This window comes from Protopterus annectens, chromosome 11.part0 (genome assembly GCF_019279795.1).
Source record: "Protopterus annectens isolate FY-2018-M chromosome 11.part0, PAN1.0, whole genome shotgun sequence".
NCBI classification, from domain to species: domain Eukaryota; kingdom Metazoa; phylum Chordata; order Ceratodontiformes; family Protopteridae; genus Protopterus; species Protopterus annectens.
In genome coordinates this window covers 287,011,190-287,037,178 of record NC_056745.1, presented here as the reverse complement: position 1 = coordinate 287,037,178, position 25,989 = coordinate 287,011,190, and the positions used below count along the sequence as shown (strand labels likewise).

The 25,989-nt window shown below is 37.8% G+C and overlaps 1 protein-coding gene across 1 annotated transcript in view; it reads right to left on the bottom strand.

The window, feature by feature from the left end:
- Positions 1–5,505: 5,505 nt before the first annotated feature.
- The window catches only part of SLC5A8 (solute carrier family 5 member 8), a 181,918-nt gene continuing 161,434 nt past the window's right edge, over positions 5,506–25,989 (bottom strand). The window contains exons 13-15 of the mRNA XM_044087777.1: positions 24,884–24,987; positions 9,096–9,190; positions 5,506–6,700 (exon numbers count right to left, since the gene is read on the bottom strand). Coding sequence (XP_043943712.1) covers positions 6,563–6,700; positions 9,096–9,190; positions 24,884–24,987 — 337 coding nt within the window. The 3' untranslated portion in view covers positions 5,506–6,562. The remainder of the gene's footprint in view (positions 6,701–9,095; positions 9,191–24,883; positions 24,988–25,989) is intronic.

The window sequence follows — 25,989 nt, the reverse complement described above, 5'->3', positions numbered from 1 at the left end:
ATACTGATGGGGTCTTGTAAAGTATAAAAGTGACTATCTGAAGACCCATACTTGATACTTGAGAATTGACAATCTGTTTAATTAAGAAAAAAAGAAGTTTAAAATTGTACCTTAACATCATTTTTAGAAAATGTGTATCAGTGAAATATACACATTGTATTTGTTTTTATGTTGGTTCAATACAAGGTTTTTTTTTTTCCTTTGGTTAAAAAGATGGGAACGTGGCCTGAAATAAGGATTGACTCGGTATAAATTTCAAAAGAAAGAAAGAAGATCAGGTATGAGAAGGTGGAAGGAAAGCAAGAAAAATGTAAAAGTGGAACAGAAAAGTGTGGGGGGGGGGCTTTAATGATGCACTAATACAACAAAAAAAGAAAAGAAGAAAAGTAAACAGGAAGTGAAGAGTAGGAGATCTGAGGTAAGAAGAAAAAAAATGAAGGAAGGTTGAAAGAAGGAAATAGTGTTGTTTTCAAGCAGTACTTCTGCAAGTATTACTTTGCTAAGGTGGTCATAAACCAGTACATAAGGAAGTCTTATTTTGTTAAGATGACTAAAAGATTGTAGGAGATTAACAGTAGAACCAGTGTGGCATAATCCTATATATGGATGCAAAGCCATCCAAGTATTACAGACTTGCAGGCTTCATAGCTGCTGTAGGATAGGACAGTATAGGTTCATAGGTTAGTACTAAGCTAACTACCTTTGTGGACCATTTTAAGCCTAGCCATTTACCCCATCTGAGAATCAAACCCTTGACCTTGTGTTTGTAAGGTAAACACCTTAACCATTATGCCAACCTCCCACCCTAGCATTTTGGTGTTATTTTTCTAAAAAGACTGATATAAGACTTTAAATGAGGGTGATAGGTGTAGACCACCTTTGGGCTATAATGGAGGAATATTTGTTATTAACATGTAAGCAATATCTTTTTTTCCCATTATGACACTACTTGACTATTTTGAAGACACACGAGTGTGTGTCTTGCATTTCTAAAATCCCATTATAGTAACGGACTGTTTCATAAAAACAATCACAAAAACTCTGGCTCTATAGCACACAAGGACAATGCCCTAGCCATTGCTCAAATTATCTCAGATAGATTAGTAGCTTATATACTGGAAGGGCCGTGCAGGGGAGGGTGGAAGTGAATTGTCAATGCTGGTTAATACATCCTGGTGATGGGAAGCAGTCTACCTTATTGCAACACTGGTCACTACTGGACAGAAATGTATATAACGTAGCATATGAGCTGTGGACATGCATTTAGCTCTGCAAAGCTTCATTAGGCATGTAAAGGAGCATGTATGGCCACAGAAGATGACATCTGTCTGTGCATACTTCGGCTGCCAAGAGGATGGTTAGAGCCAAATAAAAAAAAAACAGTAACGGCCCTGGATGAAGAGGAGGGGAAGCCCCGCCTACACACAAATACACACACCCACACACACACACACACACACACACACACACACACACACACACACACACACTGCAAAGAACTTCACCCAATGTACCTCCTCACTTATTTTAACATTTTAAAGGTCACATTACGGAAAGTTACATAATTTCAACAAAATGGCCAGCTACTACAGCAGAGCTCAATGAACTGTATGTGTCATCTGTGTCTAGATATAATGACATGCTAAAAATAACTATGTCATCACAAACAATGCAAACTGCATACTTTCTTCAAAGGTAAAGTGATGGCCTTCCATTTCAGGATGTGAATTTTAACACATATATTCAGCAATAAAATTATTCTGTAACAACATTAGTGCACCTAGTGTTCATATTGTTGCTTGTTATTTGCAATGAATTCTTGGAGCATCTCTCTGTTCACACTCATTGATTCTTATTTACTGTGTATTCAGCTGTGACGATTTTACCAAGGCTGAGTCTGAAATTGGCAGTTATGGTCAGTGTACTACCCTAATAAACAGTCAGACAAACAAAAATAAATACATTTTATACCACAATTTTATTGACCAAGAGGTAGCAACATGAAATAAAAGTGAAATTTTATTTTCCACATTAAATATGATAAATAATTTCTTACAGAAACTGACATAAACTAACAACAGAGTGAGACAGAATATTATAACAAAATATTGCACTAAAAGTACACATTTTTAATTTAATTGTATTTTCATTGTAAAGTATTGAACCAGCTTACAGTATATACAATTTATCAGGACTTTGCTACACAGAAGCTTTCCTTTTGGTTTATTTTGCTTTTGTTTTCATTCCTGTCTATGGTTTGGTGCTATTAAAACTATTTCTTACAGTTTAGAGGTATGTGTGTAACAAGGTATACGTGTAGCACAAATTTTCAAAATATAAAATAGTTTCATATACAGTTGGGCACATTGTGATTGACCAGGGTAGCATGTGTGGGTTAATAGTGTTTAGTACATATGTCATGCAAAGATTTTAGATTCCTCCTGTTAGCCTCAGATGTCAAACAAATCTACTTCCAAAAACAGAGAATATCTTGTTATTGAAACTGTATACTGAACTGCCTTTTATCTATAATTTATTTCAAACTGACTAAAACATGTAACAGAGAAATGCAGTGACAGACACTGCTGTCTCACAACATTTGGTTCTCCATTTAGGTGCTCATATGGTGTCCCTTCTGTGTGGCATCTGTGTGGGTTTTCCCCAGGTGCCCTGGTTTCCACCCCACTCCAAAGGTATGCAATAAGTGAACTGACAGTCCTCCAGATTGTCTATTTCATGATGCAGTTTACTGGTGCCCTGTAATAAATGGGTATGTGTGACCTGCAGTTCACTGGTGCCCTGTAATAAATGGGTATGTGTGATCTGCAGTTCACTGGTGCCCTGTAATAAATGGGTATGTGTGATCTGCAGTTCACTGGTGCCCTGTAATAAATGGGTATGTGTGACCTGCAGTTCACTGGTGCCCTGTAATAAATGGGTATGTGTGATCTGCACTTCACTGGTGCCCTGTAATAAATGGGTATGTGTGACCTGCAGTTCACTGGTGCCCTGTAATAAATGGGTATGTGTGATCTGCAGTTCACTGGTGCCCTGTAATAAATGGGTATGTGTGATATGCAGTTCACTGGTGCCCTGTAATAAATGGGTATGTGTGATCTGCAGTTCACTGGTGCCCTGTAATAAATGGGTATGTGTGATCTGCACTTCACTGGTGCCCTAAGATTACTTTCTCTTTCTTGTGCCCATTTAGTGACAAGATGAGCTTCAGCTTCTTTGTAACTCTGAACTGGGTAAAGTTAACTATTAGAAAATTAATAAGTATACCAATTTTTAAACAGATAGACTCAATGGATGCACAATCCCTTTTCAGGTGCAACTTGGAAGCAATGTCAGCTTAAGTGATGTGCTCAAGGTCATACAGCAGCATAAGTGATGTGCTCAAGGTCATACAGCAGCATACGTGATGTGCTCAGGGTCATACAGCAGCTTAAGTGATGTGCTCAAGGTCATACAGCAGCATAAGTGATGTGCTCAAGGTCATACAGCAGCATAAGTGATGTGCTCAATGTCATACAGCATAAGTGATGTGCTCAAGGTCATACAGCAGCATAAGTGATGTGCTCAATGTCATACAGCATAAGTGATGTGCTCAAGGTCATACAGCAGCATAAGTGATGTGCTCAAAGTCATACAGTAAGCAACTAAGGGCTGAGGAAATGAAAACTGCACCACAGGAAATACAGCTCACAGTCCTAACCCTCTGTGCCAACATGTCCTTTAGGCATAAGCCACATACAATACAAAACACAGCACTAGGAAGTATTTAAGCAAGGGCAATACTTCATTGAGAGTTCATTAAAAACTGTCACTTTCCTGTCTGAGACATTTATAAATATTCATGCTTCTGTCATTTTTCCCAGCAGTTACATATGGCAGAAGTTGTTTCTGTGGTTCTTAGCACTCTATTATTACTGATATGCTATTGTATCAGAGCTACTCCACATTCGCAACAGAGAAATTAAACAAGATGTAACAAGAGTGGAGAGTACAAGCATGAATGCCTTTCTCCCTCCCTGTTAATGCAGCAACTGATTGTAAAGGTACCCACAAAACACCACAAATTGTCAAGAAGATTTAACCACTTTCTTTTATCCAGTGGTTATTTATTCTTCTTGAATAAATGTGGAGCCCAATGCATTTGAGGTACTTTGAAATACAGGCTATCAAGCTCCAAGTTTATTTATTTATTATACAACTGATTGTTCATAGACTGATGCCCTGTCATCCAGAAATAACAGCACAGTTTCACCTTTTAAAACACGTTTCTAATCTTAATACTCAACTGGGAAGTTTAGACAATACAACTGTACATTTTAAATGTTTAATATTTAACTGTAAGATAGATTTCTCATGTAGCACATCATATGTATGTATTCATAACAGTTCTAAGGCTAGAGCTGCTATTTCTCAGGCAACCAGAGCAGCTATAGCTACATGACTCTGGTATGATTATTTGCCAGGGCACTAGTGGGACTTGCCAGGTAAATATGGGTTTGAAAGGACAAAACTGCTGCAGCTATCTGGGGGGGGGGGGGGGGTGCTAAAGAAACAGAATGTTGTTTAAAGGCATATCTTCATGTCACAGATATCTGAATTCCTGACTACAACCCAGATGACCTGAGTTTGAGTAGCTCATGCATTGGAGGAGCTAGATGGGAGTCAGTGGCTGATAAATGCTTGACCATCCTGGAAATAGAAGGCAGTAAAGTCACATAGTACTGGTATCTAGCAGAGGTATGTGCCAGATCTGCTTCACTCTTACTTAATATGTGTGCTTGGCTTTGCCAAGTTGATGATAGTAGCCTTTATTGCTCATTCATGGATGCCTCTTGGGTAACCAGTTAAGCTTCACCAGGAGCAAAGCTGAATGTGCCAAGCTCCATTATGTGTCATTAAACTTCCCACTATAATAAACTGCCAGTTAATCTAACTCTGCATTACTCATTATGCCAGAGTCCCCTCCCCTTATTATGACACACTGCCAGTTAATCTAACTCTGCATTACTCATTATGCCAGAGTCCCCTCCCCTTATTATGACACACTGCCAGTTAATCTAACTCTGTATTACTCATTATGCCAGTGTCCCCGCCCCTGCTGTTGTTGAACACAGTTCAGAATAATGTGCAAGGCTGGCACATGTAGTGTAAAACAACCCATAAGAGGTCACATACCTAAGCCTGAGCACACTGTTGTCTGCAGCATTTCTCTAGTTCAGATCACCCAGTCTTACACCTGCTTATAAAATGAGGACTTTCAATCATTTGACTAGCCTGCTGGCATCTATCCAAGCAAATATTTCAATCATATCTTAACTCAGGCTCCTTGACAATAAGTAGTTTGACTCCTTTGTGACTGGCCATAAAACTGAAATTACAAAGGAGTAAACTCACTCAAATGTGGACAGCATTTGAAGTGAAAAAAATTAATAAAGAATTGCATGGGGCAAGCCACCCCCCCTCCCCCACACACACACACACAAACCCACTTACCCCCTCTACTTGTACATATAAACTCCAAGGTATATAACATTTGTGCAGATTTTTTTTAAGAAAGAAGAGAGAAAAATCTTCCAAAAAGATTATTGCAAAAAAAGGGTAGATTTTTTTTTTTGCTGCACTAATCACTTTAATCTGTCTTGCCTGATAGGCACATCAGCAAACACAACTCTCTGTTAAAAAATATCCTTTATAACCAAAAAAAAATATTCAAATCTTATGAGGTCTTTTTTCCTTCCTAGCTCAAAACAAGAATGCAGTATGCCATTGAAGCTTATATAAATTATTTTCATTCTATAAGGCTGTCAAAATAAACAGTTATACATTTCCCTGACCCTAATACACTACAGATAAATTATTTTATTGGAAAATTCTTTCAAGTTCTTCAGTACTGGCAAAAGTTTGCAGTTGCCTCATAATCAAACTTGCAACCATCCATGCTGCAACTGTAGAAATGAAAACAGTATCATTGTTCCACAGTTTATACTTTCATAAAATCATTTTTGTTTACTTTACAGTATGGTGGTATGAATATAATAAAACTCTCACATTTAAATCGCTTTGAGTACAAATGTATACAGCTACATTCAAGTAAGTATTCAGAAATAATAACAAATTGCCATAGAAGTTGTGGCCAGGATCAATTTATACATTCTCTTCCCAAAGATTTTAATATATCATATACAAATTATAAAAGAAAACTATATATCATTGCATAAAAATACTGTGAAGCATAAAAAATGTATTTGTGTTCAACCTCATTTGATATGCTGCAAAATGAAGTCCGGATCCAGTGTTATTTTAAAAGTGAGCCTTTGACAATGTCTGAGTTAAAAGTCATGCACAAATAATACTTCTGTTTTAATACACAGAAATAGTAAAGGTATTATCACAGACAGGGTCACTCCAGGAGTTTGGCAAAGAAGACCATCCTCTGCAAAAATGTAAGCGATCAAAAAAGTCAATATTCTGTTGAAAATGCAAAACCGCAAAGGAAGGTTTGCCATGTATTTATTTACTGTCACTGGTCTCTACAGGTAGTAAATTACAAGCGTATTCCATTGGTCCTTTCATTAGTTTCTGGGTAGTTCAACTCTATGTCAGTAAAGGCGGCATTAATTGTTCCCATATCAGTAACCAAACTGTTCTGAGATTTCCATTGCCCTGTCTCACTTTTGTTATCCTTTGAAAATGAATAAAAAAGAAGTCAATAAATACATTTTTATTTTGCATTTCGTCTTTGAACACTAAATATACTGCATGAATCCTCTTAAGTATCCAATTTACAACATTTGATAATTTAAATTCATAATATTTACTTATATCTAAATGAAGACAATGAGAAAATACATCAGCTGGAAAATAAATGAATCAGTACTTACTTCTTAAACAAGAAACAAAAAAAAATTTATTGAAGCAATTGCAAACAGAATATTAACCATACAAATTAAGCTGTCACAGGTCAGCACTTCTAAGATGCCATTGAATTTCATCTGATCTATCTGAAACTGAAAATACCAGGGCACAATATGATAGTACCAAAACACAGTGGAGTTATAAAACAATAAGCTGAACTCAGATAGCAATCAGCTTTCTCTGATAAAATGCCTTGTCCTTCTACGTACAACTTAAAATACATAGGGAAGAAGTGTACATGAAGTAATGTTCACTCCTGTCATATATATGTATGTATATATATATATATATATATATATATATATATATATATATATATATATATATATAAAATGTATGAACTATTAATAACCAGAAGGAATTTCATATTTGGAATTCTATGTCTATTTTAATGTTTTCACTAACACCATCCAACAGTCTGAACTCCTTGTGGTGTACTCTTCTGCCTTCAAGGGCATTTTTATTTTATTTTATTTTACATTTCATAACCAAGCTTGTACACTGATCACAACTGACCTGTTTGTAGGTACTGCTCAGGTGAAATAATTCACAAAGAAAAAAAAAAAGAGAACAGTGAGAGAGTAAGCTGAATATATCAAAAACAGAACAGAAAGTACCAATGTGTAGCAAAAACTGTACATTAGCAATTAATAGATAGAGCAACAACTATGAGAGAGATACAAATGTTATAATCCCCATGAGCATATTTCAGGTTTAAAACATGGTGGAAATTCTGCAGGGTAATAATAGTCAGGACAGAGGATGGTGAGAGTGTTAGGAGGTGTTAGTTGTTGAATAGCGTAAGGCTAGAGGTTCAGGGGCCCTTATGTGATGTGGCCTGCTGTGTGACAAGTACAGTTTGATTAGGTATGGAGGAATTTTTAAGTTCAGTTGTGAAGGTGGAGGACGGGATTGTACTTCCTTTAAGTGGTTGGAGAGGGATTTCCATAGTTTATTTATTTCAATTATTTTTATTAACAGTATTATTTACTGAAAGCTGACATATGTGATTGATGGAGACTGAGTCATATCAATATTACTGGGACAAGGTAACAAGTTATGAGAGTTCAGGTCTGCTACACAGGTCCAGCAAGAGACACATTTTTTAAGTGGTCACTTTTCCCATCCATCTGTAAAATATGTAGAAATTCACTATAAGGATTTAATGCAGTCTATTTTTCCATAGAAATATTTCCCATCTCACATAGAATGAAATCAGCAATTAATTGTGTTTACTACTTCTATGAATGGGTTGTGCTTAAGCTTGACATTTGGCTGACAGATTTGCCTGTCTACTACTTAATACTCTATCTGGCAAAATAGTACATCAAGTTAAAACTATGAGGGACCAACAAGCATCTTTGTGTAGGCCCAGGTTCAAGCCCCAACCCCTCTTGCATACTATGTGACAAACAATAAGTCACTTAAGAGTGTTATTAGGTTACCTTATAGAAAGGCATAATGCCTACTGAGCTTGCATGGATAATAAATTATTAAAATAAAATAAAACATTTTGTGTAGTTTGTCATTTTACAAGTAAGGGAAATAAAGTAATTGTTACTTATGTTCTTTCAGTACACTTCACAAGCCAGCTATTACTTTGAGGGATTACATTAACGCTTGCTCCATATATCAGTTACTGCGTATTGACTTGTGTTATTTTTCAACTTTTTATACATATCACCAGTCATATAATCTGTCTTATACAAAAGAACTTGAGCACATCAAACATAGGCAAACATTCTCATCAAAGATGTTAATTTTCCTAGCACAATCATGGAATCAGTGCAATTCTGACTTAGTGCTAAATTCCCCCAACTTGCTGGCAAAGCCATGAGAGGCTTGTTGTTTTCTATTATGCTAATTCAAACCTACTTTCAAACCTAATGTAGCTGCAGTTCAGTTCATTTTGCAGATTTCAATGTGTCTAATATTCCATAATTAAAAGAATACAAATTGCTCATTTCTGAAAGAGATTTTTTTTGCTAAATGGTAAATTAAGTAAAAATGCTAACAAACTGAGCTTATCATATACAACTCATCAAATTCTGATTAAAAATGATGACAGCTTTGAACTCAAATTATTATTTAGTGATCCTATTTTTTTCACAGCTACTGAATTACTTCTCCTTGATAACATGACAAAGAACTCTTTCACTTACTGTAGAAAGGTCTTTGTGACATTTGAAGGAACATTTGGGGAAGTCCTCCTTTGCAAGAAACATCATCTCAGGGTTCACATATTGCTTTCTCCCTCCTGTAGAAAAGCACACAGAATAATTGTACAGTAATTTCATTAACATCATCTCTATAATTTAGTTACAAGCAGAGTTAACACTTAATCTGTAAATGTGACTAGTCTGTGATCCATTCAGTGTTGCTATCACGTAAATGTAAGTATAATGGGATACAAGGATATAATGGCTTAGAGGTAAAGCATATTCCTCATAGCTCCAGCATATGGGGTTTGGTCCTGACCTTTGGTCACTGTGTGGTGTTTCCTACCTCTGGAATAGACTCTTGTAGCAGAATAAGAAGTGTGATAGATACATTACCTTGCTTCAAAGGACAATTGGATGATAGGACAGGTATTCACAAATTCACCTTTGGCTTGACTGCCCTGGCCCTCCTTGAAAAGCAGATACAGCGGATGCTATTAAGTCATACATGATCACAGGAGTCATTTGTCCTATGATTCCTATGATGAACATTTAATGAATGGAAAATTACAGTTCTATTACTTTACTCTCATGGACAAGCAGACAGGCAGACCCTGTCAACCACCCTAATTGTGCCAGGATCATATCAGTCTGAGGTACTGCTGCTTAGATATGAAGCTAGTCCATCTCTGTAATGCTTCCCTTGTTTGCATTTAGAGGACCACTATAGGAAATCACCCAGTGAATAAGCACAGAGAAAAAAAATGTTCTAAAAAGTAAGTAAATTGGGTAATGCAATAGGAAAACAACTACAACTAATCATAGCTCTCAGAGGTCCCTGATTTTCAAGGACTTCTTTCATAAAAAATTGTTCTGACCCTCAGAAAGTTGATGCTATTTTAGAAAAACAATGAGGACTGAACTAACTAAACAACATCAGTAATTGCACATAGATCTTCTTCTTTCGGCTTTTTCCAGGTTAGGGGTCGTCACAGCTGATCACCTGTCCACTCATGATTGGCAGTGGAGTTTAACGGTGTCGAGTTGCCAGCCCAACCTTCCGTGGAAGGCACACACACACGCATGCACTCACACCTAGGGCCAATTTAGAGTGTCCAATTCACCTATTGCATGTCTTTCGGATGTGGGAGGAAACCGGAGCACCTGGAGGAAACCCACGCAACCACAGGGAGGACATGCAGACTCTGCACAGAGGGCACCCCAGCCGAGGATTGAACCAGAGAACCTCTTGCTGTGAAGCAGCAATGCTGAACACTGCACCACTGTGGCCGCCCTAATTGCACATAAAACTGTTGAAATGAAATTAGACAATTTTTCTTAATAATAGAAAGTATCTAATTGCACATAGATAGTTTCTATTGTTAAGAAAAATTGTCTAATTTAATTTCAACTGTTTTATGTGGGTAAATACCAATAAATAAAATGTAACCCAAATTTTTGGTCTTTCAAAGTCATTATTTTGGACTATGTTTGATATGTGATTGAGAATTATAGCACAAATATTAATTTTCAGAGTCAGACTACATGGCAAGATCATAAGCAAGGTGAAGTTAGTTTAGTTATACAAATAGTATAAGCAAAAATCTGAAGTGTCACTTCAAGGCAGAGTGGCACCTCGGAAGTGAACTTAAAAGGCCCTGTTCATGTCTGTTGTTCTAAAACAGAAACAGCACAGATTTATATTATAATTTGGAGGACATTTGACCATATAAAGTTCATCAAGTTTACATTTATGTCCTAGTGCATGCTTACAGTAAACAGCAGTCAAATAATTTTCTGATAATGCAATGTGCAAGTGGTTTCAATGGGGTTTAAACTCTAATTATCAAATTACTGGTTCAGTGGTCTGGTCACAGTTTTATACTACCTTCATCTTTAATGAAGAACAACATAATAACACATTCCCATTTCCACTCTTAATAAAACTCATTTCTATTTAAGTATCAGTATTAATAATTGAAGACATTCTTGGTGTTTTAAAGCATATATATTTTTGTAACAGACTTTATGGCTGTGATTCTTAAAGAAATGTTCTGGTTAATTAACCTATATAGCGATACAACACAGCTTCAAACACAGTGAATGGCACATAGAACTTAAGGGCAGATTAATCTAATATCAGTATACTCCTGGGAAAGCAATATTGCAAAGTTTGTTTTATTTGTTTTAACTTTTATGCAATACACTTTCATAAATTTCAGAAATTGACTTAACATTGTCTCTTCGGTAAGCATGTCTCTGAATATGGTTGATTGATATAAACGGTTATAGTATAGCTTTTTCAATACAGCATGGTGAGCAATGATGAAATCTGAACTGTATGCATTTTAGCCATGCCGATGACCTACAAGCAGAGCTCTTTGTACAACTGCTGGCTATCTACATTCAGGAAGCAGACCTGTGTACTGGAAGCTTACAGGCAGTATTGCACTCAGAAGCTACAAGACAGCACTCTCATTCCTGGAGGAGGGAGAGAGTTAAGCTTCACAATGCTGTTTCCTGTTAGGCATTGATGAACAGTAACTTAGAAAAGTTAGCCAGAAATAAGATTAAAGGCGGACAGTGCATGAAGGGATTGACCAGGAAGAACAAGCAGGTAATAAAAAATGTTCTCCAGTGATGTCAGTCGAGAATCCTGCATCCAGTAACATACAGGGAAAAGCATTTTCTGAAGTGAGGGGTAATAGAGACTGCTTAGGTGGGGTGGTGCAGTAGTGGAAAGCTAAAAGATGGGGAAGAAGGCTGGGCAGTGGGGTCTAGGATGACTAGAAAAATGATTTAAGAAGTAAGTAATTTATCACAAAAAGGACTATTAGTGTTCTATTTTCAATTACAAATTCCTGATTTATATTACATTACACAAACTAGCTGGGGGAAGAATATTAAAAGCTTGCCAGAATACTGCAGATAGAACAAGACACCTTCTGTCTGACTTCCATTCTAACCCTTCTGGAATCTGAAGCTGCCTTACAATCCCCAGCACCTTCTACCACCAATTCTGGTAACTGATTTGACTTGTTAACCAACATCCCTGTGTGAAACAAGTAGTGCTTCAAATCAATTAAAGTGTTTCCTATAGTTCTGGGTTATGCACCATCTTTCTGACATGGTCTCCCTTTCCAAGGTAATCCCATTTATTTTGCCCTTGCTAACTTACATATAAATACCTTATTCTTGTCTTTATGCCTCTCCAGTGAAAAAAAGGTTACATTCCCTTTACCTCTCCTTATATGGCATACCACCATTCATCTCACTACCTATTCATATTCCTCTATTCTCTCTCCAGCAGTGTGAACCCCCCTTCCCTATAAAGCCTTCAGAACTGTACACAATACTCTGACTGCACACAACACACACACACTAGAATGAGTGCATGCACGTACACAAATGCATTTACCTCACATTTTATTTGCTGCCCTTTTATATTAAACATAGTGGTTTATATTTTCCATTTCAATGCTCTCCATTTCTCTTTGCTGTCCTGAATTTTTTATCCTCACTCCTTTAATTGCATATTAGGCCCCCAGGTTATTTCCCAGGTGCAGCAATATACATTTTAATGGACTGAAGTGAAGCTGCCACATTTTAGACAGCAGTGTCTCAAACCTCCTTAGGTCCATCTTTAAGCTTGTATCACCATCTGCCACTACCGTCCAGCCTTGGTGTCTGCAAAGAGACTAATCAGTGTTCCATGCTCTCACTTGTGTCTGAGAAGGTCTTATAAGACATGGCTATGCAGGCCTGTCCCTGTGGGCCACAACTTATCACAGTTTTACATTCTTTTGTAGACATCTATACAGCGTGCTACCACTACTACCACTCCAAAAATGTGCAAGGCATCTGTGGTGTGTTACTAGGTCAGAGACTATGGAAATTCAGACAAATTACAGCCACAGAATCTCTCTACCTCCTTCATGGCTCAGTCACAGAACAAGATTAGATTGATCATACAGGACATATCTGCTATGAATTTATTATATGTTTATTAGTACTTGTTAACCGGTGTAGAACAGTGATTTCAAGAGAGCTTTTTCAGACTTGGCTAAGAAATATTGTCTAGTTAAGTGACTTGATCAAAGCCACACAGTTAAGCAAATTGAAAGAATCAAACCCTGAACCACAGAAAGCAGCTTGTTAAAAACACAAAGCCTTAATCCTCTGCACCAACTGAACCACAGAAAGCAGCTTGTTAAAAACACAAAGCCTTAATCCTCTGCACCAACTGAACCACAGAAAGCAGCTTGTTACAAACACAAAGCCTTAATCCTCTGCACCAACTGAACCACAGAAAGCAGCTTGTTACAAACACAAAGCCTTAATCATCTGCACCAACTGAACCACAGAAAGCAGCTTGTTACAAACACAAAGCCTTAATCCTCTGCACCAACTGAACCACAGAAAGCAGCTTGTTACAAACACAAAGCCTTAATCCTCTGCACCAACTGCCAGACAATTTCAGCTTTAATTTATTCAGCAGCTCACTGCACCCTAGCAACCTGCTCGACTACCCTCACCAGTTTACCTACGAGTGAAGTCAGACACACTAGCCTGCACTTCCCTGAGCTGCTCCTTATTGTACCTTTGCAGAGCAATACCATAACTGCTTGACTCTTGTTCCAGAAACTAACTCTACCCAAAAGACTTTCTGAATAATTCTACCTGGTGTTTTACCAAAACTCCAGTGGTTCTGTTGGTGAAATCCTTTACTGTCATTGTACCTTTCCCCTTCAGTGCTTGCAGTATTCGTTTTCATCATCCCCTCAGTTCTTCCTGATATATGTCAGTGACCTATGTCTAGCCTGTACAAAGAACACTTCTACTTACAGAACAAAGCTACTCCTTAGACACATCATCCCCATCTTACCTTTGCTTCTTCAGCTTTCCTATACTGGTACCCTCCTGATTCAATACTGAACGTTGATGCTATGTATTCATTTAGAATTCTGTTCTCTTCTGTTCTCTGACCTCTTTAAATTTTTACCTTTTCCAAGACAGTTTACAAGTTTCCAATCATGCCATCCTCAGTTCTCCAATGTGGTTGAAGATGGTCTTCTTTGCTATCCTCAAGACAGCTGATGACCTTATCAGCATTTCACCTTTGCCTTCCTGATACAGTTCAGTGAATATCCTATACAAAGCCTTCACAGTAATTTTTTTCCCTTAATTGTCCAGTCCTTGTATCTCCTTTCCTTTAGCCTTAAGACTGTCTTTCCCTCCTTTGTGAGCCACATACATTTTATGTTTCTTTTTACCTCCGAAATACTTTTTTCCCTTTTCCTTACATTCCCAGAATTCTCTTTGTTCTTAATTGCTCAACCACTCAATTATCACTGTATATATTGCTCTCCAGACACAGCTATTCAACAAATCTGTTAAGTGAAGGATTCTAAAAATGGGTAACTGCCCCCCTTAAATAGTGCTTCTACTTAGAGAAAAAAAAAACTACTCCCTTAGAAGCAGCCAAGAGTACAGGCTCTTACTTGCCAGACCAAGATTCAAACTTGTTATTGCCAAAACAGCCTTCTCTAGAGTAGGACTAGCCTTGTGGAACCACCTGACTAATAATGTAAGAAACAATTTAACACTGAAGACCTTCAAAAAAAACTCTGGGGAATAACTCCGCATATAGTTGCTTCCATGATGCTGGTTAATTACTACAACTCATACTTTTAGAAGTCTGCACTTTATATACTAAGTCATTGAGTCCAAGAGAATAAAATATTCTACCTGAAATATACAAACTGTAGATATCCATCTTACATATAAACTGTATTAACTGATATTATCATTCTTTGTAATAAGAACACGGTAATACACTATTCTTTATCCTATGTTCTATTTTCTGTGTTCTGGAGTGCATCTACATTTTTCTGCTGTGTTTAATGATTAAGCTTCTGCTGAACATATGATAGGCCATATCAACTGGTATTGCCTTTTATGACTTCATGTTACCACTGTGCTATATTTATTGACCAAGATTATATTGTACCTATGTTCTAAGTCATAGCTATTTTTTTTTTTTTCATTCATTGATTCACGTTACCATAGTGCCTTTGTAACCAGGTCGTGACTGAAAAGGGTCAGTGGGCCAGTTCACTTATCCAGCTATCAAACTGTAAAATAAAAAGAATTAAATAATTATGAAAAATTATCAAGCTCAGTCTGTTCTCTGGCTGTCTGCATTTGTATGTCTTCATGTTATCTGTGCGTATATGTTCTATCATCAGAAGAAAATGAAGGATGTACACGGTCTGTGCACTAGGAATCGCTAGCACCTAATTACTTCCACTTTCTCTCTGTTATCCCCTTTGTCCCTTGACTCTGTGAGTGCCTCCACTGATGTGTATTAACCAGGTCTATATCACTTCATTGAAAAATCAATTAATTGAACGGCATTTTCAGTGAATTACATCGAACATGCCATTCATCGAACTGTTCATACTGAGATCGCAGTAAAGTGAGGAACGGGAAATTCGTCCTTTCCTCACTGTAGTGCAATCTCAGAGTTGGTATATATATTAAGCGGAGGGCAGCAGCTCCCCACATGAGAGGAAGTCAATGAACGGCAGTTTTGATGATATGCCATTCACTGAAGTGACAGTTCGATGGAGTGATATAGACCCGTATTTATCACCTCATCTGGAATCTCCTTCTATTTATCTACAAAATTTTTCAAGAAATAATATTTCCTCTTGTCCATTCTGATGTTGGAGCCCTTTAGTTGGAAACTGTGTCCTGTCACCTCTTTTCTATCCTTTGTGACCAAAATCCTATCCCCTTTCCATCTTGGTTTCTGGAAGCCTCAGCCTTTTCAGCCATCCCTTCCATATCATTATCTCCAGCTCATCTGTCATAGTCAGTACTTTTTGATGTACTCTTTCCCATAACTGTAGCAAGATCTGTTGAAACACTGCCCCCCACTGTACCTCTTCTGCAGTACTGAATACACCCCTTGACAGTTTGTGCCTGGGGCCTATAGCCTACAGCTATACTGTCTCCAGTAATATGGTGTCCTGCTTCCTTCATGGTTTTCGGAAGTGGACATACTACTTCAGATAGTTCATCACATTTATTCTATAGACTAGCACCATTACACCTTCACCTAGAGTCTCTCCCCCCTTCTGTATTTATTCTGTTTTATAACCAGGGAAAGTCAGGTGGACAGAGAGACCATTTTTAGTGGAGGGCAGGGGGGAGAAGGGCTCCATCTGTTATGACAGATACAAAATAAGAGCTGTATACATGTTTTATTACAATGTAATCCAAGGACACAAAGTAAGTGAAGCATACATGGATTAGAGACGGTAAATATTATTATGCAGAGAGAAAAATAAAAATACAGAAAATACACAGAAAAAAGAACAACAACTGCACTTGTTGCTTACATCTGAAGCTGCTGGTGTATTTAAAATAATCTATAAGGAAAGAACAAATGAATAAAATGAGCAAAGCGATAACTACAAGTGAGGGCAAAAAGACATATATTATTTATTTATTTATTTGTTTATTTATTATTTTCTTTACCATTGCTTACCCGGAAAGTCTGACTGGGATGAAACACTTTTTGAGTAGGCCTGGGAAAAAAGCTCCACACTTAACACCAGTTTTGACATATACATAAAATAAAGTTACATGATATCATGAGAAATACAAAAATTCAATACTGAACGTTGGTGCTATGTATTCATTTAGAATACATATGTGAGTGAAAAAGCTTTACAATAGCTTACATAAACTAGAGAAACAGAGCAATATACATAGCTTGTATATATATGTATATATATATATATATATATATATATATATATATATATATATATATGGATCCCTATCACATGGTCGACAGGCCATATGATCGGCTTTTTCATTTGGTCAACAAGCAGTTTTATGTGAGGGGCTTTGCCCCCCACACCCCCCCCTACCTATATATATCAACTCCAGGGTTGCACAACATTGGGGAGGGGGGCAAATCTGCCTGTCGACCAAATGAATTGTCGACCAAATGAAAGTCAATCAAATGGCTTGTCAACCATCTCAGGTAGACCCCATATATATATATATATATATATATATGTGTATATATATACATATATATATATATATATATATATATATATATATATATATATATATATATATAAAAAACAGTGATCACTCATTAGAAATAAACACAGACTTTTATATAGCACAGAGAGATATAACATTGCAAAAGATAATATAATATTACCTGCAGTTTCTAACACATTAAAGAAAAAAAAAAGCAGCTTAACTATGGAAATATTAGAAAGTCGGAAGGTGGCCGATAATGTAATATACAATGATATGTTTGCAGTAGAGCAATAATGAATGCATTATTACATTTAAGACTGAGAAGGACATTAATTAGGAAAAAGAGGGGGACAGTGAGATAGTGGTTGATCTAATTAGATATTAGAAGAGACTGAGTCTTGTCAATTAGAGCCTATGATTGATATAACTTATGCAAACAAAGTTACTCTTTGTGGTTTTGTGAGTATCTTTCTGGCCTGATGGAGAAAACAACAGAAGTGAAAAAGACAAGTACATGGAGAAATTGTTGCAGGTGTGGACATGAAATTTATTATAGCAGGAAGTTGAGCAGTAGAAAAGCCAATTTTTGCTTAGATATTATTTTAGAAGTAACTTAAAAGGTACTCATCTTGTCTGTTTTATTTGCAGTGGGATAGAGTTTCAATTTTAGTGACGTGGTGGGAGTTATACAGAATCCCCAGCTGAGTTGCTTGTTTTGGACATGGAGAGGAGACATTTGTTACTTGACTGTAGCAGTCTTGAACTGGAGTATGGTTCGGCATTTTTCAGAGAAATTAATTAAGTTTAAGAATATCTTCAGTTGTGAATATATAAGGTAGTGGGGGGAGTTCTAAGCAGCATAAATCTCTAAAAGTTATGCAGTGGTGATTTTTAGTAAGATATTTGTTGCAAATCTGGCTATTGTATTGCAACATGCATCAAGTTTAAAGGGTGGAATTGAGATTTATAATGACAGGGGATGCATATAGAAGGGCTGGAAGTAGGCAGTGAGTGGCTATGAATTTTCTTGCAGACTTTGTTCATAGGTTCATAGGTAGGTACTAGGCTATCGGCCCAAGGGCCTACGTAAGCCTAGCCACCAAGGTTCCATAGCTTACACCACCCAAGAAAGTTATATTCCTGTACAACTGTCCAGCAGAGACACAGAAGTGATCCCCGGGGTGTATTTCCTATTTCCCATCCACTCATCAAGATTTTTCTTGAAGAGTGCTAATGAAGAACTTTGCTTGACATAGATGGGTAGCTTGTTCTAGAATATAGTAAGTCTCTGGGACAGGAATCTATCCCTCCAGCATGTCCTGTTTATTGTGGTGACAAGGTTTAGGTCCATAGAGCGTGTAGCTCGGAGGGATTGGGATTTCTTTAGGTGTAGCATGTCCAACAGCTCTGGGTTTGACATAGCTTTATATGTTAGGCAGAGATCACCTCAGAGTAGGCTATATGCTATGGAGTAAAGCTGGAGTTTTTTGAGGCGGTCAGTGTAGGGCATTTGTTTGAGGCCAGTAATCCTCTTTGTGAGGTACTTCTGTGGTCTTTCCAGCTGCTGCAGCTGTCTTGTGAGGTACATTCCAAAAGGGGTGTTGTACTCTATAATGGGTCTAATGAGTGACAAGTAGAGGGGAACAATGACCTCTTTTTTCCTGGATGAGAACCCTTTTATGATGAGGTGTGCCACATAGAAGGACTTCCTGACTACTGTGGCGATGTGACTATCAAAGGAGAGACTACTGTCCACCTGGGTCCCAAGGTCTCTTATCACTCATTCAGTGTTAAGTAGATTGCTGCCTATGTGGTAGTTCATGGGTACAGAGTTTTTACCAAAGGGGATGACACTGCCCTTTTTGGCATTGAGCTTGAGACCATGGCTCTGACACCAGGCATCTGTCTCAGTGAGACCCTTCTGTAGGATGTCCACATCATTTGGGGACTTGACTATGGCTCCTAGTTTGCAGTCATCTGCAAACTTCATTAGTCAGAGGCCTTCTGTGTTAGTCTATACTTCAGAAAGTAGATACCAAACAGGAGAGGTCCCAGGACGGAGCCTTGTGGTACTCCACTTGTCACTGCTTTGAGGTCAGATTTGGAGTCTGCAACTTTTACAGTGTGGGTTCTGTCAGTGAGCCAGTTGGCAACCCATCTTGTGACATAGGGATTTATACCTAGTTTAGTGAGTTTAGCTATAATTCCAGAATGGGGGAATGGTGTCAAAAGCCTTGGCGAGGTCAAGATAGGCTGTGTGAACCACCTTACCCTCATCCACAGCTTTGGTGACTGCCTCAAAGAAGTCAATCAGGTTCAGGAGGCATGATCTGCCTTTCACAAACCCGAACTGGGTGGGATCCAGAGTTTGGAGGTTATCAGTGTCTTTGTTTATGAGTTCCATGATGATACGTTCCATGGCCTTCCAGACCAGGCTCGTCAGGCTAATAGGTCGGTAGTACCTGGGATCAGTGGTGGCTCCCCCTTTGTGGAGTGAGATAACTGTTGCTGTGCACCATTCAGTGGGCAAAAAGCCTGATGCGAGGCTATTATTGAACATGGTGCTTAAGTGGGGAGCCAGTTCGTTCTGAAGTTCGTGTAAAATGCAGCCTGGGATGTTGTCCGGTCCCATGGATACTGTGTTTTTGGCTTTAGAGAGTGCAGCTTTTACCTGCGTATTTGTTATTACAGGGACTCTGCATTCTTCCTGTATAGATATGGGCCCTTTAGGGGGTGAGAAGGAGGTAAAGTTAGCACTGAACCGATCTGCCAGGATGCTGGCAATATCAGTTGGTTCTGTAATTTCTGTGCCTTTGTGCTGTAACTCAGAGCAGATCTGGGTGTTGCCATCTAGAGATTCTTGACATAGCTATAGAATGCTTTGTGGTTGTCCTTGGATTTAGTGGTGATTTTGTTTTCGTAGCTAGCTTTGAAGGATATTATAAGAGATCTCAGCTTCTTACTGAGGCTGACCAGGGAGCTCCTCCACTCTGGGATTTTACTCTTTTGCAACAGTTTCTTCCTTCTGTTGTACAGTTTGTTTATGGCAGCGGACCACCAGATTGGCTTCCTTTTTTGGAGGATAGTGTCTTGGTTCTGTTTGGGATAGCACGATCCATGCACTTGTGTAAGCACTTATAGAGTGCATTTGTGTAGGATTCAGCAGTTGTAACAGTATTGTCCATCTGCATGGGTGTCATGAAATTCACCACTTCTGTCTTAAGAAGCATGAAGTTGGCTTTGGAGAAATTTTTTACTGTCGTTTCCTTAATAGGGGGTGGGGGCGGGATGTGGATATTAAGGGTGATAAGCTTATGGTCGGATCGGGCCAACAAGGAATTGACTTCAGGTGTGGAACACCGGTCACTCATGTTGGTAATGACTAGGTATAGGATATTCTTGCCCCTGGTGGGAGTGTGGATAAGTTGATCTAGGGCATTGGAGTTTATGAATTCCAGAAAGCGTTGAGCTAAGGAGATGGTACATGAGTAGTTTTCCCAGTTAATGGTGGGGTAGTTGAAGTCGTCCATTATTGGGGTGTTTGGTTGAACCCTAATATTTTCCAGTATATCAAGAAAAGAGGAGTGGGAATCCTGGGGCATGGTGGGGGATCTGTAGCAAGCTACAGTTTGGATTGCAGTTTTGCCCAGAGTTAGTTGCACTTGGATAACCTCGGACGCATTATGCTGAGCAACTAGCCTGGAGGTGTGGATATCCTTAATGAATATGGACACACCTCCGCCTTTGGTGTTTCGGTCCAGGTTACATGGTTGAAAGATGTGGTATGACTTATAGCCTGGTAGTGCAGGGGTGCTCTCTGGAGCCTTGAACCAGGTCTCAGTCACTGCACAGATATCGATGTTCTCCATTTTAAGGAGTGCCACGAGTGAGTGCATTTTGAGATTTAGACTTATAGCATTGAGTAGCATTACCCTCAGTTTTTGCTTGCCTGTTCCTGTTATGGTGGTGAATTTATTATTTGAACCCTGCCTAAAAAAGGCACTATAGGGGCAGCAAGAGCCTTAGCCAGTATCTGGAATCCCAGGGGTGACAGGTGCAGGCCATCTGTGGCAAAGCATCGTGGTCTGTCGACCATGTCATCCCAAGCAGACAGATACTGGATCCCCTTAGAATGACACCAGAAGCTTAGCCAATTGTTGAAGTCAATCATTTTGTCCTTGTACTGCGGGATCATTCTGGGCAATAGCAGAATTCTACTCAGGGCTAGGGTCATACCTGCCTGGGCTACAAGATCAGAGAGCTCTTCCATGTCTCTTTTCATGTAGTCCAGGGAGGTACGTCTCAGGTCATTCACACCAACATGGACAATGACAGAGTTATTTGAGAAAACATTTTGCTTTCTACGGTGAGTCTAGTTTCCAGTGGGTCTTTTTGATGACCTGGAGCAGGTATTCGTAGTATTTCATTTTGTCATCAAGTATGACTCCCAAGTAGCTTTGTTTGTGGTATGCTTTCATTATTTGTGTTATTGGATGAGAGGATATGGAATCTGTGTTTGGTTTATGAGAGTTTTGGGAGTAAAGAGCACTGGTTTTGTTTTTGTTTTGTTTTGTTTTGGGGGTGGGGGTTGAGGATAAGTTTGCATTGGTGAGTCAGAATTCTGTGGATATGAAAGCCTGTTGACTAATATTGTAATATATCTTGTAGGGTATGTAGTGATTGTGCAGAGCAGATGTGAGCTGGATTATCTGCATGCTGAATAAGAGTTGCTTGTTGAGAAGTGCTGCGTAGTTTGTTGTTAAATATGTTAAAAAGAAGAGGTCTAAGTACTGAAACTTAGGAAATCCAGAGTGTAACTGGCAGAAAAGTTAAGAGGGCTCGCTTCCACTTAACTGCTTGTTGTGTAGTTGACAGATAACTATGGAACTAGGCTAGAGCTGATTTGTTTAGACCAGCAGACAGAACTAATTCAAAATTGTTGCACTTGTCAGGTAAATCATATTCAAAAATATGGACACAATGTGGCACATTGAATATTTTTGCATGGTTTCTCTTGTCAGGGTATAACCAGCATTTTTGGAATTGTACTTTAATTTCCACAAGTACATCCCCTCAAACCTTAACCCCAAGAAAGCATAATTTAACAATATGTTTTACCATAAACCCTGATAAATATGCCATTTTTTTAAATTATAGCATTGTTCATTGCAAAAAATAAATTTTCAAGGAAGGTATGCTATAGTGTATGTGATGTATGCCTGGTCACACCTCAGCCTGCAGTTCATTTCTGTTGTGTTGATCACCCTTAAATCTTCTCCTTACCATCCAGATTTAAGTCAAGCCCCACAAAGCCCATGTTGTCATCAAGCTGTTATTTCTCAAGTACAGCACGCTAAAGTTTCAGCACTAAACCATCTTTTTTAATTGCTGGCCCAAGATACAAGTTTCCCCAAGATATTTTTAGACTGGTTCTCTCACCTCCCGCTGCTACCTTTGTTTGGTGTTATTTCCAAAAACATTTATCTTATCCTCTTCTCTCAATATTTTTTTGTCAAACACATAAACACTGAAGGGAAGAGGTACCAACAACAATTTTCAAAATCTGAGGGGCACTAGAGTGCTGCAGCTGACTGCAGCCCCTATTATGGACAGCAGCTAGGTAGTGTGAACTTCATGAACAAACAGCCATTCTTCTCATATCATGGACAGGCAGCTTTGTGCTGTTAGGTCTGTGGTGCAGACAGTGGGACAGCCATACGTCTGGGTACTGCTTCAGTATCTGCCTGTATAATGAATTGCACAAGCTATGGTAAACTTGTGGTATGTAAACTGGCTGAATAACACGCACCATTTAACAATCATCTGGAGTGTCTAGTTATGCCGGGAAAAGTTTGGTGCTGATAACGTGTAACGGTGGGGTTTTGGCTACCCTGCTCTGATGCTGTGCACCATTTAGGAATGGGCAGGAGTTTTTAACATTCACCCAGTATTACACAGTACAGAGAAGAGTGAATATGTACCTCTCCATGCTGTTCTACACCCCAGATAAAGGGATTCATCCTATTTTTTTACTCTGTAAATAAGTTTTTCTGCTGCTAAATAAGCTCACTAATTAGCATTCACAAGTCTGTTGCTTACTGAAAATAATACAAGATTCAGGAAAGTTAGAATATTATTGGCTGTCCTCATTCTGAGTTCCTGGATTGCCCAACATACGAACAAAAAGTAATATGCCTTCATTAGAAAGATAAAATGTGAATTAATTTCCCTGTATAATGTACTCTGCTCATGCATAAATTAGAAACAATAACAATTTTGATGAATTTTTATTGGTTGTATCGGTTCTGAAACCTTATGACAAGTAAAGCAGTAAAAACAAATGCCTAAATAAATGTATTATCAATGAAAATAAAATGCCTCCTGTTCTGATTATAGTACTGTTGTTTTCTAAAACATTGTTGTAAATAATCCCCGCCTATCAACAAGACATCCGACACAGGACTTTTTGCATTAGCTTATAAGATTTAATTTCATCTACAGACTACAAAATATATAAATAAGATTCCCAGTTTACAATAATAGTAATCATTTATTATCAAAGAGTATGTTAATGTTTAAGTTAATAACGTGATTCAAGACACATTAGCCTCAAAATAGTTAATTAGAACGTATTTAACTGTGGTATACAGTTTTTAGAATACTGTAAAGTAAAGGTAATGTCAACATTTTTGTCACATGTAATGAGTCTCATTTGCTGAAAAAAATGTATTTCTTACCAACAATGTCAGGATAGAGTATGCATATTTAACCTGAATCTCTTAAGTACTTATATGCATGCCATTACATAAGTAACAGTATTTATTTTATTTTATGTATTTATTTATTTATTTATTTATTTATTTATTTATTTATTTATTTATTTATTTATTTGACATTTGCTAACCGGGTTGGTCCAACTGGGTTGCAGAGCCCTTTTTCAGCGGACACCCAAGGAGTAAAGCTCCACAGAAAGAACAGTTAAATAACAAGCAAGACTGCAAGGTATTAACTTATAGATACATATGTACTTACTTGTAAAGAACAAAATAATTATTTCTTATATAAGAACATATAGGATACAATAGCAATAAATGTAGTTTCAGCATACCTACATACTTGTCCGGGAAAAGAATACATCTTATACATGAACATATACAATTCAATAGCAACAGTTGTGGTTTCAAACAGGAATAATACACATTAACTATGTAATGTAATGTGATAGATTCCTCTGGTATATTCTAGGTATAAAACTAGTTACCTCAAATCATACTCTGTATATTGATTCTGTATGGCTGGATCAAAATTCAAATGCTGAACAACAACATTTCTGAAAATGACACGAATTTCAACCCTAATTTCGCAAAGCGGTTAAAGCACTAACCATCGCAAACCCTCATGTAAAGAGGCGTGCATACCATGCCACTTTTTAATCGCATATAAAAAACTCTGAGGTCAACATACTCTGCAATAATATTAAATAAATTTTGAGTTACAACCTTTTTCATTTAGGCAAATGCTGCAGTCAGTCTTTTAAAATCTGATTCATTTAATACTTCCCTAAAACATCTTTCCTAAGACAGACAAATCAAGAAGAAGCTATTCTGATACAAACAGAATACTATCAATAACAAAAAAGTACTATGTAGTTAAAAGAGTAGCCTTGACCTCCACATATTAATAAATCATTGCATTGGTAGAATGGAGTGATGTTTTCTTACCTGTGAAAATGCTAATGACCAAACCAACTGCAACAACAGTCAGGGTACCAACAGTACTAAAGTACAGGTAAGACAAGGAATACCAGTTATCGACCACGACAGATCTACAAAAAAAAAACACACAAATATTGCACATATACATAGAAATATACTGAAACAATCAACCTAGGTCACTACTGACCAACGAAATGCAAACTTTTGCAGAATAACTGCAGTGTTGTGAGCAAAAGATAGAAAAATTAATTGTGAGTACTCCTCTAACTATATGGACTTTATAGGTATCTTGGCAGAGGAACTGAAATGTCACACTTATGTTGTAAAACCTGTAGAAATTAGTCTACAACTGCTTCAAAACCCCTTTCTAATTCATCATCAAAACTCACAAGGTCAGTATTATGGTTACAATGTGATATCTCTATGAACACTTTCTAATGCTCTTCTGTTTTATGACTGAATTAAATTTATCTAACAGCAGAATATTTTTTTTTTCATCGTAACACATGCCTTATGGCCAGCATTTCATTGGTTGCCAAACATTAAGCACTACCTCATTGATGAAAGCAAACATCTGTCAGAATGAAGGAACATAAAGGTAGATAAATGGACTGTATGTAACTTAGGGAGAAACTTGAGATCATTTAGAGTATACAACAGAAACTAACATCCATTTATCAGTATAACAAGTTTTATATGACCAACCCAGCATTAGTATAAATGACTGTACTCAAATGCATGCCTACGCGGTGAATGCTGCAAATCTACAAAATACCAACAACACTGCCTATCAATCAGTGTAAATCAAAAGGGTTATTATAAATTCAGGAATTTTCCAAGGGAAGAAAACCTGTGATCTGCTATACATTCCAGAATGTTGCAGCTAAACCATAAGCAAATGCTCCTCTCCTCCCTTCCTCCATCATAGCTCTTCTGTCTTCTGTCCCAAAGATCCCTGCTGATGTACTTTCCATAGTAGCCAATGAAACCTTAGACAAATGCCCCTTCACTTCCTCCACCATATACATTCTGCTACCTGTCCCATGTGTACCTGAACCCCTCTGCTGATGTACTCTCCATGGCAGCCAATGAAACCTTAGACAAATGCCCCT